A 14,409-nucleotide genomic window follows, 5' to 3' on the forward strand; every position below is an offset into this window, starting at 1 on the left:
GCTGGTGATGCTTTAAGCAATCTGAAAACATTCTTTAGTGATAGAGACTACATTATGTCTGAAGCATAAACTAGTGACTGAGATGAGACAATAACCCCACAAAACTCCTCCCTTTCAAAACAGAGCAGGCATTAGGACCACAAAATGTTTTACATGAAAACAGTCTGGAAGGATTACATTCAATATTTTTCATTTGAAATGTGATCTGTTCTCTGCCTTGTACTGTACCTCAACCCTGTTTCTGTCCAGGAATCCTTCATGTTTGCTAAAGATGTGTGATTCGTAAATAGAAGGTTGATCTTGAAAACCTGCTAACAGGAGCAACAAAAACTCTAAACTAGTTTCTTTTCTTAGCTTTCTGGAGCAGATTCAGACATCAGATGATAGGGTTACCATATAAATACTTGAATAGAGGATCCCTGCTATACCTCTTTCTGAAGTGAATACTGCATTTATGGAAAAACATGCAAAACTGAAAATGCAAGAAGACCAGGCACAAACATCTGTTGACTCCCACAGCACATAACCACTTGAAAATGGATACAATCTGTTCCTTCAAGACATTGATAAAAGTAAGTTGGAAGTATTTCTGAGCTACCCCTCTTTCATGGAAAATCCTCTGCATCATGTGTCTTGGAAATGAATGGGTTATCTCCTCATGTACTAAAGAAAGCAGAAGCAATATAATTTTGACTGGTCCCAAGGGCTTTTATTTTTTCTTTATCAGCTGTTCAACACTGAATAAAATATACCAATGTGTAAGTACAAAAGTCAGCAAGTATGAAAAAGTAATCCTTTGGATTTAACTTTACAGTGACAAAGAAACACAGAGAACAGTGGAAATGTATTTCTGAAAGACCTTTCTCTAACAGAAGTGTACCTAAAATCCAGTTGTGATAAATCCAACAATGTCCAATTTCTGTAAAAGTAGTGCCTGAATGTCAATTTTATATCAGCTCATAATTTAAATTCAGCCTTCATCATCACTGCTGCTCCATGCGTCTTCATATGCTGGATTTACATGATGTTGAGGCAGAGACTAGGGAAAATAAAAATTTGCAGTGTTTTGCTTAATAAAAAATACTACAATCAAATAAGGGCAAAGCTAAATGCACTTTTTAAATGACTACATGTAGACAAACTATTCTATCTCTCATCAGTACTGGATTTTTTTTAACTACTTTTTTAGACATTCTGCTGATTTGAGACATAATAAATTATGAAAAGAAATAGTACTGTATTTAATTTCAATTTCAGCATAAAATATCTGGAGGACTGACTGGAAGTATTACAAATGTTTGGTACAAAATGTAACAAATGTTATAACTGTGTTTATTGTGTGCCACTGCTTTAATTTAGATCACAACATCCTCAACCCATCACAACTTAGCATTACAGTTTCAGGAAGCAGCCCCGGCCTCTATCCACATCCAAGAAATATTTCACCTCAACCCCAACAGGGTCCAACTAAAGGCTTTGTGTAGCTATGCAGTTCACTGAATCACAGTGACTTAAGGTAAATTATTTTTCTTGTTTACTTCTATTCTGGGTTCAGATTCTGGTCATACAAGCACTCAAATGCCTATTCTAGCACCTGGGAGGAAAAGTGAATTAATGGCCTGTGGACAGCAAAACAGGTTCTTACAGAGAAATCTCATCTACAGCATTTGCAAACAGCAGCTGTAGCTTAACAGATTTCAAAACAATGGCATATATTACATACTGCCACTGTGTCAAATTTAAAGGAGCCGTTCTAATCAGAGCTAAATAAATAATCTTGTTGCTGTGGGTTTTTGCTTTTCAGACTAAGAAAAATCCAATTTCTTCACATCAAAATTTTCATGCCAAAAATATTAATTTCAGGTCAACACAATTTGGGCTTGGGGTATCAAACCTCTGGAACTATATTTTTCTTCTCTGCTTAAGTGCAGGATATTTTTGAAATACAAAAACTTACAAAAAGCAAATGTATCAATTTTATGCTTCTTATAATTTCTCCATCTAAAATGGAATGATGCTGAAATTTTAAAAACTGGACTTCTCACATGCTATGGGCCAAAATATTAATACATCCTCATTTTTCAACATCAGTACAGTTTGCCAGATTTTGATCCTGTGAATGGTTTCAGTTCCTTAAAATATAGACTTTCTGGCACTCAGGCTGTTCACTGAAATATTTCTAGTCTGAGAGAGAGAAAATACTCTAATGGAAAACAGTCTTACATATGATCTTCCCTGCAATCACTATGAATGGCTTGCCTTGGGTCTTTGATTTTCACATAAAAAATATATGTGCATGAAGTATGGTGTCCCGAAACTTACTGCTAAATACACAGTATATTCTTAAACAATTTAAAATACAATCTAGCACCTCAATAATTCCAAAACAGGATAAACTGCAGAAAGCAGTTTGAAAATTAAAGAAGCAGAATTTGAAAGACCCACAGTCAAATAAGATGAACTACTCTTAACTAAGTAGGAAGCTAGCAGCCTGCAAAAGATTTTACTAGACTACAAGAGAAAATGTCTTCTCAAAATCCTACAAGAATCAAAAGATTGCACAGAAATAACAGACATTTCTCTTCTTAATTAGAAATTGTTAAAAATGTTGGTGATGAATCACATACTTCATAATGATTTTCCACACAACCTGCCCAAGCATAACAGCCAAAAAAAAGTACAGTTGAAACTCAAAAATTCACTACCTTTTCAGAAATATCATCCGGAACTGGCTCTCGTGGAGCTGGTATCCATGCAAGGATATTGCAGTCTTTGCTACCACTATAAAGTTCCTGTAAAAAAACAAAGAAAAGTTACTTTCACACAAATTTACTGAATAGTGACATAGATACCATACTGGGCAGAAAAAAAGGTAGTGAATATTGTTTAAAAATAAAGACAATAGTCAATTTCTAATTTATACTATAAATCTGGATAAAGCAGTACTTTAAATAATATGTGAAAACAAAATTAATGTTTTTATATTTTTTTCTAGATTGCTCACCAAAACAGCAAAACCACATTAAAATGAACTTTGTTGCTTAAATACATTTTTCTTCTTCCCTCTCTCTTATCTCCTGAAAACACATCTATTTTAACAGTTAGGCACCTTAAGAAACTGTTTATAGACAAGTAAAAAAACTGAAAAACCATACAAACAAACAAAAAAAAGGACAAATATTTTATTATAATTAAAAACCAGGAATAAACTCAGAAGAATCAAGAATCTAGTAATTCACATCAGAAAAGAGAATATGTATGGAACAAAGAAGTATTTAGCAAATGTAGTTTCAGTATGCCTAGGGAAGGAAAAGAAAAAATAGAGTACAATATGAGGCTTGTACCCTGTTGGGAAGGCATAGATCAGAAAGACTAATTGATTACTTTTAATATAAATAACTCTTATTAGTTATTATGGTAATGACTAAGGACTGAGAGCTCATTGCACAAGGCGCCCTGCAAGACATGGCAACAAACAGTCCTTACATCAAATAGCTGTAAGTCATATATATCTTAATTTTCTTACTGTTCTGTACTAAAGAACAGTTCTGTAGTTCTGTACTACAGGAAACACAGACTCCTCTGTCACTCTAAGATGAGAAAATTTTGCTGGGGAGAAATACTAACACCATCTTTGCAGTAAATTTTGCAAACCTATCATACTTGCATTTTCCAACGTGCTACTTAAATTAACAGGTATGAAGATATTCTCATATGCCTTCAATACTGAATTATATTCCTGCTTATTATATGTTATGTCTGACAACACTTGAGTATTGTCATGTATTTAAACTGCCTGAGTGAGACATATGGGTTTTTGTGTGGTATTTAGGCTGACAGTATGCAGTATGAAATCCTTTCTTTAAGTATGCTGGTTTTTACACTTAAACTAGCAACTCTCTGCATATGTGCACAATATGAGTACGTTGATTCAGTATAAGCTCAGTATATTATCACAGGTCTGTCTTTGCAGGAAGTTTCCTATATAATTTATATATAATTAGAACTGCATTAATTATGATGACATTTGGTGCAGAAACTTAATGCTCAATTCCTATAAACATTTATGTGGGTAATCTTATTCAAGTGAGCTGACACATTTTTCAAAAGCTGGTACTATGCATGAAATTGTTCATGCATAAAAAACATTCAAGATTAGCATTTACAATTTTAAGAGAGATAACCATCCTACTTACCTTGCTTAAAAGAAGATATGGTACACCAAAGTATAGGTCAAATTCTACCTTATTCTGTCAGCAGTACTCTACTTCGGCCTTCTGTCTTTGATAGAATATAGAATATTACTAAGAACTTTAAAAGACCTTTCTATGCCAAAATAGCTCCTTATGAGCAATGTCACAGTGACATCCGCATACTTCCATTTTAATCCTTCTTACCACTTGTCTCACTTTCTGATCCTGGTATGGCAAGATCTTCAGCTAATAGCCACTGCATTAAGCAATACTTACAAGTAACTATTACTACCTGAACTGGTGACTCACCGTAAGTCAGTCAAAAGAAGATCTCGTGACCTTTATGTAGAATTATGTTATGATACAAGACAGACACATATATTGCACTACAAACATAAATCTATGCATGTTTATAGTACAATATATGAAAAGACTGCAAATAAAACCTAATTTAATTTTCAGTTAACTTTATGTAATAGCCTTCTACTGGATTTGCCAAATACCTTTGCAGATGTCACTAGCATTTCTTGAACAGCATGAGCAGCAGTATGATTTAAATAAAAATTGCTTCCTGTTGCATACTACTATTTTATGACATGTTATTCATATATGATGATTTACGCAATTTATTTTTCTGAAAGGGAAACGTGGATCTTGTTTGTTAATTTAAATCATTCTAAGCAGGATAATATGGCACACTGGTATCTAGTGTATTAGATCCAACTGTAAACATCATCTACAATATTGCACAACAAAGATTTTCCACACCACCCTTGAAATTACTGACCTCCTTCTTATTAAAGGGCCAAATTCTGCAGTATTTATTACTCAAGCAGTCTAACATCTTATTAACTTTATAGAGATATTTACGAAAGAACAGTACAGGCAAACAATAATATAGTGGATTTTATGGTTCTGTTCCTAGGATCAGAAAAGGCATATATACACACATTAACTAAAGCTCATAACGCTCTCTGGACACAGCTCCATGCTGCACCTCAAACATAAAAGGTATTTCACACAAACATGCTAATTAATTTGGATAAGAACAGATAAGGACTAGTACAATTCAATTTCAAATAACTAGCTGCTTGGTTATCAGTGATCACATTTGATTATATGGTTCCAAGACACTTCTCAGCTCAAATACATAATTGGTGCAAAGTTTAAGTTTCTTCTTAGAGCCTATTCTAGTTATGAGGTGAAACAAAGATAGCAATTAAAATACAGTTAATGAGCAGAAAGGACATGAGGGACTGGTAGCAATCAATACTAATAAGGAATTCTGAACACAGTAAAAAATTAGTGAGAAAAATCTAAGGACCAAACCTGAGGATGGGTAGGACACAAATCAGTCACCAGGGTTAAAGATAGGAGGAAAAGTTTATAAGACTGTTAATATGGAGAAAACTTAACAACAACAGAGAATACTAGACGGGAATGGCCAAAACTACGGAAAAGATATAGATCTTGTTTCTCATGAAGACAGGGTACTAAAGTCCACTTAAGTGCTAACAAGTAAGAAAAAAGTTACAAAGCCACTGCTACACATTTCACCGCTGTTTACATAGCTTACATCGGTGAGACTTAGAAGAATCATCAAGGAAAACTTCCAGCTTGCTTAATTATATTTTGATATGCATTTAAAAATTCCAGAGCTGAAAGTGAGCTGATATGCCATTCAGAAAGAAAAAAACCAGGCAGATTAATATAGACAAGAATGAACTGACATTATTTTAATCTTAAACATGATAATGGAAAAGATTATTAAATTATTAAGTTACTGTAGAGTTAAAATATAGATATATAAACACTCAACAAAATTTGCAATAGAGCATGTTTTGTTAAGCAAAAGTGATTTTACTTAAAACTAGTAGCAAAATACAAATGTACAGTTGTGAATAACTTTGCAGCATGTTGATTTAATAATACTTGAGAGAGTAAATTAGAAGAGGTGACTATAAATTTAACAAACAATATTACAGGAAAGAAATTTTACTGACAAATTTGTAATTTCTATTGTAATTACATGAATACTGACGAATACACTTAAGTGTGTCAAGATAGGATAAGATACTTGGAAGTACATATATGAACACAGTGAAAATAACAGTAGCACTACCTTTGGTGTTGACATCCTGATTAGGGTGTCTGGATTTGGCATGGCCTGGTTTATTGGTAACAGGGAGGGCCAAAGGGGTAGCTTCTGTGAGGAGCATCTAGAAGCTTCAGCCATGTCCAACAGAGCCACTCTCTGATGGTTCTGAAGATGGACATGCTGCTGGCCCAGTGAGAAAGGTTGGTAACACCTCTGTGATGACATTTAAGCAGAAAACCAAAGCAGCACACACGTATTTTCCCTGGGGTGATGAGGCACCATGGATGCCACCATCTCGGTGTGACCCATGGCTTCCCCTTGCCTGGCCCTGCCCCTAGCCAGCCGTGCTGTGGGCAAAGAGGGCAGAGGCAGCAGTGGCTTCCCCTTCCTGGCACCCCGCAGGAGGTGAGATGTTGAACAGTGCCAGCGCTGCGGCAGCCACCACTGTTCACGTGGTGGTGGCACAGCCACATGGCTGGTGGCAAAACCACGGTGAACAGCTCCCCAGCACAGAACCTAGATGAGATCAGCTTCTCAGCACTGCGGGATCTGCAGGAATCTTTGACTTAGTGGAACTTGTTGGCAGTGCTACCTACAAGCAGCATTTTTTCTTCTAGATAGAGAAGAGGAGGGGATATGTGAGGGAAAAGAACATGGCAGCACCAAGGTCAGTCCAGAAGGAGGGGGAGGAGGTGCTCCAGGTGCTGGAGCCAAGATTCCTCTGCAAGCTGTGGTGAGGACCATGCTGAAACAGGCTGTCGCCCTGTAATGCATGAAGTGCATAGGGGATGCAGAGATCCACTTGCAGCCCAAGGGAAAAGTGATCATGCTGGAGTGGGTGGACGCCAGAGAAAGCTGTGATCTATTGGGAGAGTCAACCAGAAAAGAAGGGCCCCTGCTTCCAGAGACAGAGAGCCCCTGCTCCAAAGCAGAGCAGCCTATCCTTACAGGACTGCACCCCATGGACGAGTGACCCACACCAGACCAGTTTTTGGGAAGACTGTTTGCCCGTGGGAGGGACCCCACGACATAGCAGAGAAAAGACTCCTCTTCCTGAGTGAACAGAGGATGATCTCCTGTGATGAACTGACCAAACCCCCAAGCCCTGCCTCTCTGCACTGTCGGTGGGAAGGAGGGAGAGGGTGAGGGGAAAAAAGGTGTTTTAAAGGCTTGTTTTACTTCTCATTATCCTCCTATGACTGTTAATAATAAATTTACTTTATACCTTTGAATTTGAACCTGTTTTGCCCTTAGGATGTTTTTCTCCCAATCCTTACCTGAACTTATGAGCCCTTCATTACTTATTTTTTTCTCTCTCCTCTGCCCAACTGTAGCAGGAGAGGGTAAGCAAATGACTCTTGTGGGTGCCTGGTATTAAGCCAGTGGCAAACAACGACATATGTTATTTCTCAGACTAACTAGTAAATATAACTGAAAGCACAGCATTTACGAAAAAAGAAAATCCACACTTCTACAGTATAGAACTGAACCCTGGAAAAGGGTATTTCTGAAAGAGAATCAGGAGTCGCATCAGATAAGCAAATGAAGTTGTTGACATCACAAACTTCTAGATACAGTGACTGATGTAGTTCTTCTGTGCATATGCACACGAGTGATCCCTTACCATGGATCTTAAATGCCAAGGTAGCGACACCACATGTAAAACAAGTAAAACATGTTTTACAGAGAGACCTAATTAGCCTCACCTCTTCAGTTCATCAAGAAAAACACCAAAGATAACTTTATATAAACATGCTAGAAGTTTTGTTGGGAAACTATTCTTGGAAAGACAAAAAGCTTTTCAAGAACATTCTGGAAAAGATGTGCTTTAGCCACAATGTGAATATTGCAGTTGATGTATCTCACTGACTATTATTATCAGTTGCCTCCCAGATCTAGAAAGGCTTATTAGCTTGAGGTCTACTGCGTGTCCATAATGTCTCCATAATTTTCAGTGAAGTCTGTCTCCAGTGATACAGTCTCAGTGATTCAATCAAAGCTACTGGACAGAAAGCAGATGCTACCAGAGTCACTTCTATGATGAGAGGTCATGAAAAGGTACCTCCACACCCCTTCTGCCTCAAATATTTCAGCCTGATACTCAGAAACAGCAGGCAAGGGAGGCAGCATTGGGACATGAAGTATGATCCTTAATACAGGAGGGCAACTATGTAATGGCCTGAAAATCCATACTATCATCCATTCTGCTCTTAGAACAATCTATGCCATATGAACAATCTGTTTTAAAGTATCTCATAACAAATTAACTTTTGTTATCCTTAACTCTTTTATTACAAGAGAAAAATATACCAGAGGGGGATACGGATAGGAAAAGAAAAAAAGGCAGAGAAGAAAAAAAAATCTGTCAGTACCATGAGTCCCTGTAATGCTATGGTATTTCTCAGTTGAAATGTTCTCTGATTAATTTAAGAAACTCACAATGTTGGCAGCACTTTATCCAAAGTGTAACTACAGGCCTTTGAGCAAGATCACCTTAGCAAAGTATTTGAGAGCCTTCTCAGTACTCATCGCAGTACTAAGGCACTTCACATTCTTTCTTAATGTGATTAGTCTCAGATATCTCTGTCAGACAACTCCTCTTCAGTTTTACAGAAAACAAAAGCCTTCACACATATGCTTTAATTATGACTACACAAGCCAAAAAATTATTAAAGGTATCTTGAGAAGTTACATATCTGAGACAAAACAAGCAGTAGAAGGAACCTAATCCAGAAAATGTCATCCCAAAAATTTGACTAAACTTCTCCTGGATGACACGTAAGCCACAGTACTCCTTCTTATGATCTTTGATTAAAGCATATCCCTGAAAAGTGAATGCTTTTATAGTGCAAATGGTAAGTCAATCTGCATAAATATTCCTGCTTGCCTGGAATACTGTTTGTAGCTTACTTACCTGAAAATGAGGTTGAAATACACAGCAGTTGACAGTACTATAATGCCCTCTAAGCATAGTTATCAGTTCTCCTGTGAAAACTGTATAAACAGCAATGGTACTTCCATATGGAACAAAGGCAAACTCTGGATTACAGCCACAAGAGATGGCAAATTTGAGTCCTTTCCTACTTTCATTGCAGACTTTCCCATAGTTCACCTGCAAAATGAAAGATCACATAGATTACATAGTCAGCTATTAAGTAAAACCCCAGGAAATTACATTAAAAGGTCAATTTTACTTCATGTTTAATATTCAATATAATTAATTTTGAGTTATATTAACATAACTCTTGATATTTCAAAGTACAAATGTCTATCAAAAGAATCATTTTTATGTTTGATAAAGTTTATTCTTCTTAATATCAATAAAGAAGGAAAGAAGGAAAGGAAAGAAGGAAAGAAGGAAAGAAGGAAAGAAGGAAAGAAGGAAAGAAGGAAAGAAGGAAAGAAGGAAAGAAGGAAAGAAGGAAAGAAGGAAAGAAGGAAAGAAGGAAAGAAGGAAAGAAGGAAAGAAGGAAAGAAGGAAAGAAGGAAAGAAGGAAAGAAGAAGGAAAGAAGGAAAGAAGGAAATGCCTGAAAATTAGCAACTCCACACTAAGAAACAGGATTTGCACCAGGCTGTTACATGCCAGATCCACATCAAGCACCTAAACCCTCACTGAAATTAGACATGGTTCAGGAATTACCACCTGTTGTGGTTTAAGAATGGCATTTCCAATTCAGTACACTCACTCTCCTGCCTCAGATTCAAAGCACAAAAGGCAGAGATCATGGGTTGAGATAAGAACAATTTACTGGAAATAGCAATAAAAAAATCAAACAGATCAACGATATTGGTAACAAAAGGTATGAGACACTGAAATTATTTACAAGTTCAACAAAAAAGTACTGGACCATTTTTTCCCAGGGTAGCTTTGATAGGAAAAATTTCTAAGACCTTAGTGGTGAGGTGTAAGGGAAGTCTTGCGAATTAAAATAGCATAACAGCATCTTATTAAGACCTCTACTAGTATCTCAAGCTACAGTTCCATAGAGTTTCAAACTCTTGACAAGTTTTATACAGATAAAAATCTCATAAAAGATTGAAAGTGAAGTTTGCAAACATGTTTGAAAATATTCCAGCTGACTGTATCAGTCTAATTAGGTTCTATCAAACATCAAAAGTATATTTATGAAGAGATAGAGGAATATATTCATGGAAATAGTATAGCCTTCCTCTAAACAAATTTAATTAAAACAAAGCATTACAATTTGGATTATATTTTCATGAAGAAAATGTGTTGTGTTAGAATATTTACATTATGAACTTCACAAATTTCTTAGCTTATAGTCAAAAGATTTTGGAATTGGAATTGTTTTCTTTCTTAACTCTAGGCCTTCAGTTTTAGGTGGGGAGATTTAAGATTAACACAGAGAGTTTTGCTAATATTGTACACAACAGTGACATTGTTAAAAGAAAATCATATGTATGGCCTAGTTTCTATACCTTTAGAAAGATATAAAAAGGTCAAAAGGATGGGCTAGTCAGGGAAATAAAAGGGCTATGGTGAAAACTTGTAATACTTCTAAATGCATTTATTTCTTTGCTGATGCCTTAAAATTATTTTAAGCAATAACTCTGGGCAGTGTGTGAAAATACAGTACTCTGGACAATACAACTCTGAACTCTAAAAAGTAAAGCAGGGTCAAGCTATTCCACACCAGATTAGAAAACTGTAAAATAGCCTATAAAAAAGTCAATGAACTAACAGGCACAGAAAACCCAAAAACCAGTGATCCAGCTGGCAACAGGAGAATGAACAAACTGCATTATCTACTTTGGTGGTGGTGATTTAAAGACAGGAAGATGTTTGTGTATGAGGTGCTGAGAACAAACTGCCAAATATGGGTAGGATGGAGAGAAGTCTTTTTATTTAATATCCATACAGAATTATTTTGCTTTGTTCTGAAACTAAGCAGTAGAATTAATACATTTCTGAGGTATAGCAAAATTTCTTTCTTTCCTGATAGCAATGACAGACCATAATTACAGCTGACTAAATTTCCATGGACACTGACTTACCTAGTCTGTTCTTCTTTCAAAATCAACAAAGAAAACTATTTTCATTACTGAACAGAAAAATAAAACAAAAACCTTCAGCACAAAAAAAATCCAAAAGCCATTGAAAAGACTGCAACATCAGTAGAGATTTAACACATTTCCCACCCCTCATTCCTGCTGCTGTGTGATTCCAACACAAATTTGGAAGGATGGATGAATAGATATTTTTAATACTGTCATGCAACTCCACAGGAGAGATTCCACAAAAACAGAAAGAGATTTGCAAGAAAGCCAGGCAGTCAGTAAAACTTTCAGGTACGGCCAACTGCTCTATGGAAAGTACACTGGCAACTAATAATTTTTAAAAACCCAAAACTTTCTACCAGAAGTCACTGCTTATTTATGTTTTTATTACTGTATAAAATGTTTATAGCTATACTCTCAAATTCATTGACTCAGAGTAATGACATTCAATCATTAAGTAGATTAGGCTTCTTCATACTCTTCTTCTTTACAATGACTAGACAAAAAGAAATTTGGAAGAAAAAAATGTTTACCAAATGTTCTAGTGATGAAATTGAGCAGCTACATCCTTTATGAAAATAAAATCCAAGTTCTACTGACAGCTGCAAAAATTACAAATCTCTTAAAATTAAATGAAAGTAAAAATGCAACTGAAGTTCCTTGAAAACTTACTAAGGTGTTTTCTCCAGTGGAGCTATTCCAGAGTCGCATCCGATCATCTGTACCAATGGTTAGCAGGTGAAGTCCATCATTTGTATAGCATAAACCATTAACTCTCCCATTGTGAGCAGTGTTTGCTGCCAGGAAAAAGAGCTGTCTCAGGTCTCCAGAGAAAAGTTACTACTTTACATTTTCCTTCAATGTGGAGCATTTAAAGTGCTGTTTGAATGGTAACATTCAGTTAAAAATAATTTAATTTTTGGTTTATAAAAATCTGGCCTGCTAACAGCCACCAGCAGTGCTCCACAGGGTGCAGTTCAAGGGCCAATTCTGTTCAATCTATCATCCAGTTGTTGATGCCCCCAGCCTGTCAGTGTTCCAGAGGTTTTTGGACAACTCCCTCAACATCATGCTGTAGCTTTTGGCCAGCTCTGAAGCAGTCAGGATAAGGTCTTTCTGTACTATACAGCAGTACCTAATTTAGACATACCTTTTAGGTAGAAGTGTGAACTGCTTTTTAAAGATTTTATTAGAAAATAATTATTACCTGCTATTGGCTTAGTTTGTATACATTTCAATAAATTAAATACCCTAGCCAATACAATTGATATTAGATAACGAAAAAATAATTTTGAACCTGGCTGACGAAAATGAAGTTGAAAAGAAAGATGTTGAGATCGAACAAGTCAATGTGTTTTTCAAAGGAATGTATGAAATGGCACTAGTTGTCTTTGGAGTGACATCACTTTTGGTTTTCATTAAACAATATTTTTTCTTTTTGACCAAGTACTAGCTTTCTTTAGAAAATTTTCCTCTCAATAATTTTTTAAATTTCAATCAATTTTGTACTTACATAAAGGCTAATCCACAGCATAAATGAATTCTACCACTCACAAAAAAGATAACAGAATTTTCCTTTTTAGAGGAAAGCCATTTAGAATAGATACACTGCTATTGTTTAGGCAATCTCTCTAAACAAGGTCCCAAACAATAAACACTGACTCTATAACAGAAGTAACTGAACAAATCTGAATGGCCTCTGTTATGTGCTAAGTAACAACTGGACTATCACTACCCCCCTTGATGGTCTTAGTATTCAAAAATATTCATGAAATGTAAGAATTACTTCAGTTACATATGAATTGCCACCAGTTATATTTTGTATTACCTGCCTCAGATGATGCTTTGGACTTTTCTCCGTTGTACTGATCAAGTGTACTCAGACATCCAGAAGCTCTCCTCACATCCCATAATTTTACTCTACCATCAGCACTAAGACAAACAGATTTGCTAAAATTAGGGAAATTGAGTGCACTACAGTTCAGAAACTGTCTTTGGTCAACACACCTGGCACTCACTTTGGTCCAGCAACTATACTGAACCACTCATCATATGGGCACACTCAAGTCAACAGAAATCCATTAAAAATATTTTAAGGCAGACTTCAGACTTTCATTTACATGTATTAATAACTTCAGCTGGTACACTATCACGACGTAAGAGTGAATCATCACCTGTAACACAGTACGCTTATCTCTTTGATTACAACATAACACTCTTGCATACACACACAGCCTGCGAATAAACTTGCTAATTCTTCTGGTGTCTAAACTGTAGCTACAGACTCCAACACTGTCTGTAATAGTGGTCTGAGAATTTGGGCTTTTGTTATCACAGATCTATTGTATGACTGGTACAGAAGCTGTCTACAAGCAAACAACTTTTCATCTGCTACAACAAGACAAAAACAACAAAACCCCCACAAACAAACCCCAACAAGCAAGCAAGCAAGCAAACAAACAAACAAATCAATCCCTAAACAACACACTGTTAAAACATCTTCCAACTTTGATAAGCCTTTCAGAAGCCTGATTTCAGAAACCAAAGGTAACTTCACTAAACTTATAAAACAGCCATTCCACTAAACTTATGAAATAGCTGTTCTCTGCAAAAGAAAAAAAAACCACAGCATCTAAAAAGCAAGAAGAGAAATGTCACACTATAGTCAAAAGCTAACATACATGAAAGTTACAAAATAGCCAAGTGGATTTTTTACATTAAAAATATCTGGACAGAAAACAAAAAAAGCCCAGGAATATCAACATACAATCCATATTCACTAAATTACTGTCACTTGGAAAGTTACATTAGCTAAGCTATTCAAGTTATTCTTTTTGACATAGGTAAGTGTGATTCCCAGAACAGTAATTTGAGATAATCATGTTTTACTTTATTACAACATGGATTAGCAATGCACACACTAATAAACAGTAAGAAGTGAGTATATCCTTAATATTCTACCATTTTCCTATACCAGTAGTTACAGTTAGTATTTCAAAACTCTGTACAAACTTGCTATAAAATTAGCATGACTTGTTAACAGTTCTTCAGGTATCATTTTTCTAGGGAAAAGCTATAAAATTGTGAACAGGTAAAAG

General features: G+C 35.8%; 1 protein-coding gene across 1 annotated transcript in view; it reads right to left on the reverse strand.

Moving 5' to 3' along the window:
* Positions 1 to 534: 534 nt before the first annotated feature.
* ERCC8 (ERCC excision repair 8, CSA ubiquitin ligase complex subunit) overlaps positions 535 to 14,409 on the reverse strand; it is a 29,571-nt gene continuing 15,696 nt past the window's right edge. The window contains exons 8-12 of the mRNA XM_084225250.1: positions 13,140 to 13,243; positions 11,984 to 12,108; positions 9,206 to 9,403; positions 2,706 to 2,792; positions 535 to 1,039 (exon numbers count right to left, since the gene is read on the reverse strand). Coding sequence (XP_084081376.1) covers positions 971 to 1,039; positions 2,706 to 2,792; positions 9,206 to 9,403; positions 11,984 to 12,108; positions 13,140 to 13,243 — 583 coding nt within the window. The 3' untranslated portion in view covers positions 535 to 970. The remainder of the gene's footprint in view (positions 1,040 to 2,705; positions 2,793 to 9,205; positions 9,404 to 11,983; positions 12,109 to 13,139; positions 13,244 to 14,409) is intronic.

The sequence above is a fragment of the Fringilla coelebs genome, assembly GCF_963513975.1.
Source record: "Fringilla coelebs genome assembly, chromosome: Z".
Lineage (NCBI taxonomy): Eukaryota > Metazoa > Chordata > Aves > Passeriformes > Fringillidae > Fringilla > Fringilla coelebs.